General features: G+C 34.3%; 1 protein-coding gene across 1 annotated transcript in view; it reads left to right on the top strand.

Moving 5' to 3' along the window:
• The window catches only part of LOC111513582 (death-associated protein kinase 2), an 88,729-nt gene that overhangs the window by 53,614 nt on the left and 22,041 nt on the right, over positions 1–13,074 (top strand). The window contains 2 exon segments of the mRNA XM_074177967.1: positions 1,714–1,913; positions 6,370–6,522. Of these exon segments, the coding sequence (XP_074034068.1) occupies positions 1,714–1,913; positions 6,370–6,522 (353 nt within the window).

The raw sequence follows: 13,074 nt of genomic DNA, 5'->3' as shown, positions 1-13,074 counted from the left end.
TATTTATTAGTCCTTTGTGCTACATTATGTAGATGGGACAGGTCTTAGGTATAATATAAATGTGTAAGATTATAAGATGTCACTTGAATGAAAAATAACGTTACACACATTGTAAAACAAACACATACATATTGAAATATAATAGTATAATATAATAGTATATATATATATATATATATAATATATATAAGTAAAAAATAGAAATAGATAAATAAACAGAAACAGCATGTTACGACATATACGTCACAATGACAGTGATCTGACATTATCATCTTCAAGTATAAATTCATCTATTGTGTAGAAACCTTTTTCTGATAGAAACACTTTCAACTGTTTTTTAAAAACTTGAGGTGACAGTGTCTTCATATCGCATGGCAGTATATTAAAGAGACGGATACAAGCAAACAGAGGAGACTATTTGTACTTGCGTGATAGTGTTTTTGGGTGATGAGCATATGGTTATAACTAGTATGATAATTATGGACTTCCGATCACTCTAGTTGTCTTCTATTTTCATGGATATACGTCAATGTTTTCAGAATGAACAAATAGGCAACAGTTAGTATCTTATTTTGACGAAAAATCTCTATATGACGTTATGTAATCAAGATTGAAAATTAGCCTCAGTAATGTTTTAGAAAATTCTGTCCATCTCAGTTGCTAAACCCCAGACAGCAATGTTGTGGCAAATAAATTGGTATCAGTGCTTTAGTATCTAATTTATTCTTAAAGGATTTAATGAGATAATACGATATATTCAATTTCTTGGATGTGAAGTCTACATGTTCTCGCCAAATGAAATGTGAGTCCATTATTGTTCCTAAGAATTTTCTTGGGCTTGTTAATGCCAAGGATTCATTCCGGAAAATGAAATTGAAATCATGAAGGCTTCGAGATGAATTTTCAAATTCCATACAGACATTTTTTCTCAGGTTAACTATAAGTCTATTCCTGTAACACCAGTCATTAAATTCATGTAGAGCTGAGTTTACAAGGTTATGCATTTCTTCTGTTGTTTTACTTGAAAGAATAATGGAAGTGACGTCTGCGTAAAGGTATATCGCACAATTACTTATATTATTAGGTAGATCATTCACATATAACAGAAAAATTAGTGAACCGGGTACACTGCATTGAGGTGTCCCATTTGTGACAAGGACTTTATCGGACATTATATCATTAAGTTTCACCTGGAAATATATATTTGTTACGAAAGACATCATAAGCTGATTTATGTTTCCTCGAATAACAATATTAAATAGCTTATCTGATACGAATTTAATATTCTAGGCTCTACTCAGATCAAAAAATAAACCTACCACAATGTTTTTTTATCCATTAAATCATGTCCTTTTTGTACAAAGTTGAACGTTGCACTTTCTATCGAGAGATTTTTCCTGAACCCGTGTTGGCACTTTGTCATTAGATAGAATGTTTCCAAGTAATCATTCATTCTGCCAGATATAATTTTTTCAAAAATTTAGGGGTTAGGCTTCTCTTGAATTACATCATCATATTTCAACAAATCAAACAAAACATTAATAACCTTCCTCTTGACACTCCCTGCGCTTTCGAACAAAAAGACAGACATACGCGGTGGGGAGGTTTTATAATATGCAATAATATGTATAACCACATTTTCATTATGTACACATAAAATATAAAAAATAATCTTGATTGCATGCTGATTTTGATCGCGCTTTATTTCTTCAGCCTGAGAACATCCTCTGCCTGACGAAGACGGGGAACCGGATAAAAATCATCGACTTCGGCCTCGCCAGGAAGTTCGACCCGGACAAAAAGCTGCAGGTTCTTTTTGGCACCCCAGAATTCGTTGCCCCCGAAGTCGTCAACTTTGACGAAATAGGATACGGCACCGATATGTGGTCGGTCGGCGTCATCTGTTACGTTCTGTGAGTATATTTTGTTTTTTTACCTACGCAAATCGCGAAAAATACCGACCGCTGTTTATGTTTTTCCACGTTTGATGGATATATGGAGAGTCGGATATGAATGAAGTTTCGGTGCCAGTAAAAATATTATCGCCTCACCGAGTCGTAAATAGAAAGTGACGAAAAAGGAATGCGTTACGCAGATATTTTCATCACGTTCGGATTTTTTCAATGGACCGTATGATTTTTCTCTCCAAGTTTGCACTTTGGCAACTGGCAGTGTTCCAAAAGATGCAATCTTGGACAGGATTTATATTTATTTTTCCACTTCACTTTTCAAGAAGACATTTCTACAGTGTTGAACACTGTAAAAGTCCTAACGGTATGGAACAAAGGATTTGGTATTGTAATGGATCGTAGTCTGATGTTGTTAAGACTTAGCTGATTAGTTTTTTAAGGCCCGTTCCAACTTCATTATTCACAGTCCTTTCTGTTATCATTTCGGATCTTCTGAGTAAAGCTCTGTTTTGAATGTAGATCTTGTAGTCAACAGTTGTAAAGTTCCTCGTGATCCCTATTTTATATTTCTTTTTGTTTTTTCACCATTTAGAATGAAAATAGATCCCCATTCCAATATCCCGTTTCATAAACCTATTTGCTTCAAAAGCTTTTTCAAAATGTTTCAATTTCTGTCCCACTAATTCAGGAATGCAAATTCCTTTTTTTCTGTATAAAAATTCCCATCGTCAGTTTTTGAAGAGTGTTTCATTGCTTCCTTGTCCTTCCCGAATTGTACTGTTGGGAAAAGGAAATGTTCTAAGTTTTGTATACAATATTTACCACATTTGAGCCCGTAATATTTTCGACCATAGTTATAATGCTACTGGTCATCGATTTTTTTTAGTGCGTTTAAAAAAAAGCTATTTATTTCCAACAGAAGTACCCAGTTACAGAAAATGCTATTATTACAGAGTATATATGAAATAAATATCAAAAATAGTGAAATATAGTATAAAAGTAAATGTTAAAACAAAGTATATATGAAATATTCGTATAAGTAGAATTCCAAAAGAGGAATGAAAAATTGAGAATGTAACACAAAATGTTATAAATCATGCAATGTAGCAGTACTGACACAAATGTTATTTATAGTATTATCATAAGTGATTGTGGATACAAGATACCAAGGCGTTCAGAGAGTCGAAATGAATATCACAGTGTTCACAGATTTTATTGAAGCTACTGCACATAAAATTCAATGGTGATCGTAGCATAACATTTGTGCGTGATGCTTCGCAATATAATTTCAGATTGTGTCGACCTTCACTTCTTGGTACTAAGAAATTGATCTCGGGTAAAAGAACCCTATTGTCAATATTGTTGTTTAGTAATTTATGCAGGAATTTAATACCAAGGATAACTCTCCTATTTTCCAAAGATGTCATATCAAATCGTGTCAACAAAATGTTATGATCGATGCCTGTCGTGGAGTATCGACCATCAACTTAGACATAAGTATTTTAGGAACTTCCTTTGCACACTCTCAATTGAAATTTTTTGGTAGTCATAAACTGGATTTCATTACACAGAGCCATACTCTAACTTAAATCTGGCATACGCAAAATATAGCAATTTTAAGGTGGCAATACTTTTGAAGTTTTTGCCATTTCTGTAAATGAATCCAAGCATCCTATTTGCATCAGCAATCATATTCCTTATATCTGTTGTAAATGTTAATTTACTGTCGTATATGTTATACCAAGATCTTTTATCTCATGTACGCGGTTGATTTTAGTAAAGTTGATTGAATAATCGTACATTGAACTTCGCTTTTTTGTTGTAAATGATACGTTCAGTTGTAGACGATTATTATCACACCAAAGTTTGATTACATCTAATTCATGTTGTATATGTTGGCAGTCAGTAATGTCGTCGATTTTATAATATATTTTCAGGTTGTCTGCAAATAGTAGGTTAGGAATATTCAAAGAGGTTGCCAAGTCATTAATAAAAATAAAAAATAAAAGAGGTCCAAGATTAGAACCTTGTGGTATCCCAGATGTAACTACGTACTGAGCCGATTTGAAAGATTCATATTCGACCAATTGTTTTCTGTAAACTAGATATGATTCAATTAGAGTAAGCAGTTGGTTAGAGAGTCCCAATTTTGTCAATTTGCTGAGAAGAACGTAACGGTCTATTTGATCGAAGGCTTTTTGACGCCGTGTATGTGATATAGTGTAGTAATCATCGTCAATACGCGACCCTGCATACCGTAGCAGATGTGAGGAGAAGATATAACATGCATTAGTTCAAAAATTTCATATATAGTAAGGAGCATACTTGTAAATTGGCTGTATATCAAATTATCTAAAAGAACAATTCGTTCAGGCCAGTCTCAACTTACCTACATTGTAGGTTAATGAACTGACACTTGTCAAGAAATAACTACTACTCTGGCTAATGCCACGAAGGGCGTTGGCTTATATCCAACAGGTGTCAGTGTAGGATTCTTCATAGAAGTTATTTCTGCGTATGCTGTTGGCGATACAGCTACTGGAATCAAAATTTGGTGAAAACTTACTTTTTTATGTCTTAAATACACTGTTATTTATTTGACTTAAAGTATTTATTTTTTCACCTCATTGTGGCTTAATATCAAAAAAACACATTACTATAGTAAATGTTCTCAAAAAATCGAGAAAAACTCGATTTGTTTTCAATCATCATGTACAATTTAATCAAAAAAATGTGATTGCTGCAATTTTATTCAGTGAAAATGTTTATTTATTGAATTCTTTACATTCATGTTATATATTATAAAATATAAATATACATGTAAATCGTACTATTGAATTTAGATACTTCATTCTGATTACGTTATTAATCATAATATTTTTTAAAACGTTAATCTTGTTATTTATAAATACTTTATCTTGAATTTTAATTACTTATTCATTAGTTTTTGTCTCTTTGATGGCATTTCTTAATCGTTAGATTCGAGAAACCTTTCCAAATCTAGTTGATCTTCGAAATCTTCAAAACCATCACCTTCTTCATCTCCAGTCTGCATTGGTTCTTCATCCACAATTTCATCTGAATCTCTTTCATATTAGAGCAATTTTCAGGAACCATGACAATTTGAGCATAAATTTGTGTATTTTGAACCATGTTTTCGACAGCCACATCCAGTTTCACAGCTGCAGCAGTCCCTTGCAAAAAAACCAAATTTTTTGGCCAGGGTTCACCACCGAAAAAGGCAATGTTGTAGGAGAACCGAAAAACACTTCTATCGCTGTTCGAATTAGAGTTTTTTTCGATTTTTTGCATTCTCTGAGAACATTTTTTTTCGTGTTCACATTACACTATATTTCGCCTTTTTTTTGTTTATAATAAATATATTAACAATAGCTGTAAAAAATTTAAAAAAATATTAATAATTAGTTCTTAGCTAGAAATACAAATAAATTCAAAGAACTAAGATTATTAAGAAAAAAGGAAAGAAGAAAAAAAAAAGGAAAGAAGAAAAAAAAAACACACATCAAAGGTGCTGCTTCGTTCCCTCCTGTTCATAAAAGAGGACATATGCCTCATTGCTCACAATTGATTTTGGCGAAATTGGGGACACCTGTGAATCGTTGTATTCATGCCATGTGCCACTATATGGAACATTTACTATAGTAATGTATATTTTTCTACACCATCAGAAAGTAGAGATTTCAACGAACAAAAAGCACACCGACTTTTTGAAAAAATCTGATATTTTCACGCGAGAATTTTCGATTGAAAATTAGGGTGCTTTTTGATATTAAGTCAAAATAAAGTGAAAAAATTAATATTATAAATCAAATGAATTACAGTGTAGTTAGGGTATAAAAAGGTAAGTTTTCACCAAATTTCGTAGGAATTTTTTTTGTTAAGAAAAATAACCAAAAACTAGGTTATTTGAAATTTTCCCATAAATTTTGAGGTTATGTGAAAAAAATTGTGAGTACAAAAATTGTGAGTCTTTTCATTACCTACAACTTTGTCATTTAACTTTTTTCCATAGGACTTGTAGTTTTGCCGGATATCAAGATAAACCATTTTTCCCCTTAAAAATTCACCCTCTCCCACTTCCCGAACTCAGATCAGCCGTAATTTATTTTTCCTTTTATTTTTATCATATTTCCATAATTTTTAATGGGTTTCATCCTACTATTATTTTTTTCACTTTTTACCATTTTTGAAGGCTTCAGCCCTTGTCTAATAGACTAGTTGTTGGCAAGAAAAATTCTCTGAATCCAAATTTGAATAAATTTGAATATATTCGAAATAGTCATCAAAAATTTTCTCATCAACTATAATGGAATATTCATAGATTAATGGATGAATGTAAATTCATTAAAAACCTATAATGTATTGTCTTTTAGCATCAAATGATTATGTGGTAAATAATATTTTATTGATTTTTTCTATCTGTGTTCTCCTTTTCCAGATTATCGGGACTATCTCCTTTCATGGGTCACACGGATGTGGAAACAATGGCCAACGTCACCGTAGCCAAATATGACTTCGAAGACGAAGCCTTTGAAGAGATATCCGAGAACGCCAAGGACTTTATCAGAAAATTACTCATCAAAGATATGAAGTGAGTACGAGTTTTTTTGTCACGAAGTTTATGACAACCCGTTTTGTTTTGATAGCGCAACAAATTTTCAAATATGCTGCTGAATTGCTTAATTTCATCGACTCGAAACTGGATCGACCCGGCTAAATTCGAAGTTTTGGCCTGCTTAAGCAAATGGGAAATTAATAAATTATTGCACATGTGGGTGGTGTTAAATATAATTTTCGATTTCACAAGTGTCTCTACAAATTGTCAAGACATTGTTACTGCGCTCTGCGACCGTGAAAATAAAATTAACTTTGGCACCAGTAACAGGTTTTCAGACTCCCAGGAAAGTTATGTAAGGCAATTCATATCTGTGGCAATTTATTACAGTTTCTAATTGATCATTAACGAAATTTGTTTTGAATATTACCCAGCTTTTCGAACGATCTGAACCAAGTACACATTACAATGTGGAGTGAGGAGTTTGGTAATACAATACAGGGCGTTCCAACAAAACTTGACCCCCCTGTAAGTCAGAAACGGACGTGTAATCGGAAATTTCAAAGAACATGTCAATTTTTATTTCTAGGGAGACAAATTCTGATATGGACATTAGCGAAACCTTCACTCCCCTGCGGTCAGCAACTACCCCCCTATTTTTTTCACGGGGGGTCCAGTGATACATCATTTGGAAAGTATTTTGTCACTCTATTACTTCTGTATTTTTTTTCGAAATTAGTTCATTCGTTATTGAGAAATTAAATGTTGAACGTTTTATAGTAATATCAATGGCAACACTATCAACGGATAAAGTGTTCAAAATGACCTCCATCTAGTTCCATACAATAATACAGTCTACTTTCGAAAGCGTTCCTTACATTCTTGATGATGTCCGGAGTCGGATATCGGCAATCCCGAACAATTCTCTTTCGCAGGTCTTCTAGATTTGTAGAATTTATTTAATTAGTAGCAGACATTTTAAAATGGACGACACTCTTAGTTTTTTTCTGCACTGGTGCTTTTTGTTGAATCTAATTGTCGCAGAACAAAAAGTAGATAGTTAGCCACTGTTACTTCTTCGCGAATTATTGTTCAGTAATCCTTGGTCACTGTGCACATGGTTTACTCTACTGAAAGAATGGAAATCGTTGCAATCTATTATCGAAATAATGAATGTGCTAAAGCTTCTGCAAGAATTTATAATACGAATCATCCAGACCACAACGTGAGCTATTAATACGTTAAACAGATAATGGATAAGTTTCGAACTTCAGGTTCTCTTCACAACAGAAAACATGAAGTATCCCGTCCTGTCAGAAATGACGGCGTTGAAGTTGTAGTTTTAGGACATGTACATATGGATAATCGACAATCTAGAGCGTCTAGTGTATCAGCTACTGGTGTTTTTCGGCTTTTGAAAGGCTACATATTCCATCCTTTCAAAATAAGGCTAGTTTAGGAATTAAACGAAGATGATCCAGATCGTCGACTTCAGTTTTGTGAGGTGTTCAGCGAAAAATTGACCAATAACCCAAACCTATTATACAATACATGTTTTTCAGACGAAAATTCTTTCATGTTGAATGGTGAAGTGAATAGACATAATTGTCGTTACTGGAGCGATGTTAATCATTATTTGGTGATGGAAAGACATTAACAAACTTCACAAAAATTGAATGTCAGTAGGAGATTTGAGCCGGTTCTAAGCCTCCCCCCACCACTATGACGTCACGTGGGGTGGATGACCTAGACCAACTCATGTGACCCTGAGAAATATGTCGGTGCATGCCACCTTGAAAAATAGGTATGGTGTATATGACCTTGAAAAATATGTCTGGTGCATAGGTGGTATGTGTACATCACAGATTACAGCAGGTTCTGGGCCTCCCCCCATCACTATGACGTATTAATTGTTTTTTTTGTTGTTATTTAGTAACATCAAGGCGATGTGACCTTGAAGGGTCTGGTGCATGGATCGTTCAGAATTTTTTTCATATGAGATTTTGTGTGTGTGTGTGACATACTGACGTAATTACATTTGATTGGTGTGTATGTGAGAATGCACGGTACAGGGTATCATCATGTGCTTGTCTATGTACAAACATACGTCTGCATACTTCGAAGATCCTTCAAGTAATAAATGTTTCATCGATGTGATCCCACCAAGTTAGTAGTGGTGTGACGTCACAGCATCAACCGTTCATCGGTAAGAGAGCGAGATGTTCACTCCACGACGTGCGGCTGAGTAATGCGTATTCATCGGCGTGCCCTCACCCCTATCGCTGCAGTGAAAGATGTGACGTAACGCATCGCTCTAGCCTCGCTATCGATGGTGACACGCAGACGGCCGAGGACTGTGCTAACATCTGCCCTCTCCGAGAGCGGAACGATCACTGCCTGTTGGTATGGACATTCAGTTGGGAGGTGGGCTTGGCTGTGACGTCAGGCATCTCTAGTGGGTAGCGAAGTAGGGTGAACTGAAGAGAGTTAAATAACGTGCATTTGTATAGATAATATTGTGGAATCTCGTGAAGTATTAATCTGAAAATTTCTCGTGAAGTAATAATCTGAAAATTATCAACTTGAGCTGTGCCAAGGTATGGTTAGGGCGAATTGGATACATATAACAATTGACAGAAATTCTCTCTATTATAGCAAAATTTGATCTCACATTTTCCCTTTGAAACCTCATTGAACTATTGAGGCCCGCGTCGGACTGCAAAGTTAAAGGTTATAAAATAATTGGAGATAAGTAATGAGAAGAGTTCATTGCATGTATTCAAATGATTCAACATGGAACAAACCAATGAAGCACAAGTGATAAGAAATGAGAGTTCAGAGAGTGGATTCTTGTTGCTTGTAACTATCCAATGGAATTTAAGATCTGAATCTTGTGCAATGTTATATTCATGATGACGAATGAAAGAACAGTTATTATTTAGGTCTATTTTATGTACGGAAAACACTGAAGAGAGTGAAATTGAATTACAGAATACATATTCGGAAGAGAAATAAATATAGTAGGATTTGGAAAAATCTTGAGGTTTGGTTAGAATTTAAAAATTGTCGAAAGAGACAACTGCTTTGATGAGCCGATTTTCTATAGTTTGTGCCTGTATTTCTTGGTCCCGCATGACAAAAACTTGTCGATTTTGATATTGCACGTAGCTTTTGCATTCTGTTTCGACCTTCACAGCATATGACATCAGCGTAACTATAACTGAAAAGTAGGCTGTGCCATCACTTTGATCGAAAATAAATTCATTCACCTGTCATTGCCAGATTTACCCGGCAAGTTTGGTTTGACTTTGAAATGAATTCAAAGTTATTATCTGCCCCAAAACAGATGCGTAGACTCAACACATAACATTTTACAGGAGAACAGACTGCCATTTCTCACGCATATGCATGTCTAACATGAACTAGGTACCGCATACTTAATGATGATTCAAAATGCTACACTATATTTTTTCTTGAAATATGATTACATTACAATTTGAACCAACATAGTGGATGATATTGACGTAACTTCAACTGAAACGTGGGTACCGCCTCACTTTGGTCTCTTTTTTTCCACACATTGGCAAATCTGATGGTGAAGTTTGGTTTAACCTTGAAACTAAATACTAGAATTTTCTCGAGGGTCGAGTTTTCATGTATGCCGATGACACAACATTGTGACGTCTCCAGATCTGAATGAAATTGAAAATGAAACGAAACTAGTAATCAATGAATTCGAATGTTGGTATAGAAACAATCATTTAATAAATAATGGAAATAAAACAACATTTATCCAGTTCTCAAGTAAGTATCAGCGCCCTTTCCAAATAAATCTAAGTTTCGAAACTGAATTGTCTTTCAATAATCACATCGAATACTTGTGCACTTCTCTGAAAAACGTATTTTGCCTTCCTAACAATGAAATTAAATTGTTTGAGACATAATCTCTTGGATATATACTATGGTCTAGTGTATTCTAAGCTTAATATAGATATTACCATTTGGGGACACTCATCAGAAATAAATAGAATCTTTATAAGGCAAAAACGCTTCATTAGACTAATTTTTGATCTCAAATACAGAGAATCTTGTAAGAAAACATTCCAAGACACAAATTTTTTTCACATTACCATGCATTTATCGTTACAAAATATTAAGCTACGTTCATGTACATTCCCATCTGCTAACAAGAAATGAGGAAATTCACTGTCATTAAACGAGACGGAGAAACGATTTCCATCGGGAAAAATAAACCATATTGAAAGAAATTTTCTCATATTCAAGACAAAAGTCAAAGACTTTTTGGTAACAAGTTGTTTTTACTTCCTGATAGAGTATGAAAATAATATTTTTGTGTAACATGTGCTGTTATTGATATAAGTGCTATAAGATAAAATATCTTTTGTAAAATGTGACGTGTCATATATACATCCATGTATCAAAAATGATGACTAAAATTTGTCTTTGACTTCTCCGTCAATGTCATGCTAGACGGAGATTTGTAGACATGTAGTGTCAACACTTGACATTTTACAGGAGAACAGACTGATATTTCTCACACATATGCATGCCTACATGAACTTCCGCATGCTTAAAAATGATGTAATAATTTAAAATGTCACACTACGTTTTTCTTTTCGAAACATGATTGATTACAAATCTGAAGTCATACAGTAGATGATTATGATATGATTTCCACTGAAAAGCAGGTTTGTTCTCACTTTGGTCTGTTTCTCCCCCACCATGTCAAGATCTGACAGAGCAGTTTAATTCACTGTCATTAAACGAGACGGAGACACGATTTCCATCAGGAAAAAATAAACCATAATGAAAGAAATTTTCTCATATTCAAGAAAAAAGTCAAAGACTTTTTGGTAACAAGTTGTTTTTACTTTCTGATAGAGTATGAAAATAATATTTTTGTCTAACATGTGCTGTTATTGATTTTAGTGCTATAAGATAAAATATCTTTTGTAAAATGTGACGTGTCATATATACATTCATGTATCAAAAATGATGACTGAAATTTGACTTTGACTTCTCCGTCAATGTCATGCTAGACGGAGATTTGTAGACATGTAGTGTCAACACTTGACATTTTACAGGAGAACAGACTGATATTTCTCACATAAATGCATGCCCTACATGAACTTCCGCATGCTTAAAAATGATGTAATAATTTAAAATGTCACACTACGTTTTTCTTTTCGAAACATGATTGATTACAAATCAGAAGCCATACAGTAGATGATTTTGATATGATTTCCACTGAAAAACAGGTTAGTTCTCACTTTGGTCTGTTTCTCCCCCACCATGTCAAGATCTGACAAAGCAGTTTGGTTTGAGCTTGAAACTGAACGCCCAGGTTATGCTAGACGGAGATTTGCGGAGTTTCCAAAAGAGATGCGTAGGGTCATGCCGTTTTGCAGTAGAATTGATTGATTTTTCTCACACATGCATATGCTCGCCTAACAAGAACTTTCACGTATTGCAGTACAATCTAATCATTTGAAATTCAACACTATATTGCAGTATCTGACGGTGGAGTGTGGTTTGACTGTGAAAATGAATACAAAGTTCATTCTTAGCGAAAATCATGCTAAACGGGGTTTGGAAGTTCTTCAAAACAATGTATACAGTCACAACACAGCATTTTGCAGCGAAAAAGACATATTTTTCCCACCTAAATATATTCTCGACATGAACTTTTACATGTCGCAATACACATGTTTCAATTTGAAATGTATTACTATCTTCTTCTTAAAACCTAATATTATCCAAGATTCAAGCCAATATATCATATGACGTAAGCGTGTATTCAACTGAAAAGGAGGTATTTCCACACTTCAACCTGAAAACTGATTCCTCCCCTCCACCATTTCATGATCTGACCTTGAAGTTGAGTTTGATCTTCAACTTGACTACGTGGTCATTTTCTGTCGATGTCCTGCTATACTGGTTTGTGAGTTCCCAAATATTACATAATGCACACATTTTTCGTACATACACACGCATGCTTCACACCATGCATCCTTATGTTTATGTTGTAGTAATTTTCTCGAGAGAATTTATATGGTTGAAGCTGCGATGATTCTGCAACCGTATTAGGAATCACACGTTAACAGGTAAGACCTCGTTAGTCCTTAGCTCGCAACTTCTCAACTTCTGAGAGTTGTCGTTCGTATGGGGGCGACAACTGATTAACGGAAAAACAGACTTTAAACAGAAACAGAACATTTACTTGCTGCATGATAAAGATACAGTAATGCAACTTGTCGCTATCGATTTGGGTACTGTAATAGCGGTATCAACATTTTTGTCAACATTTTTACTGTTGTTCCTGTGAATATAGTGTTTAAGACTAATATATCATCATAGAAATTCAGTTTTCTGATATACTATGATTCCATAAGACATGTGTCTCAATAGCAGATTTTATTCATATTCATATTTGGTCGCATTACTTCTACCGCAAAGTTTTCCCCGCTAGGTAGTGCTGTTTCTAATTTACTGTTCGAGAAATATTTTCTGGCTCTCCATTTCGGTCAATCAGTTATTGTTGAACCTGCTTCTGCAATTTTGAACAAT

Source organism: Leptinotarsa decemlineata, unplaced genomic scaffold (assembly GCF_025532065.1).
Source record: "Leptinotarsa decemlineata unplaced genomic scaffold, Ldec_3_MD MMD2_tig00003335_RagTag_RagTag, whole genome shotgun sequence".
NCBI classification, from domain to species: Eukaryota; Metazoa; Arthropoda; class Insecta; order Coleoptera; family Chrysomelidae; genus Leptinotarsa; species Leptinotarsa decemlineata.
This window is presented reverse-complemented; position numbering and strand designations above follow the sequence as displayed.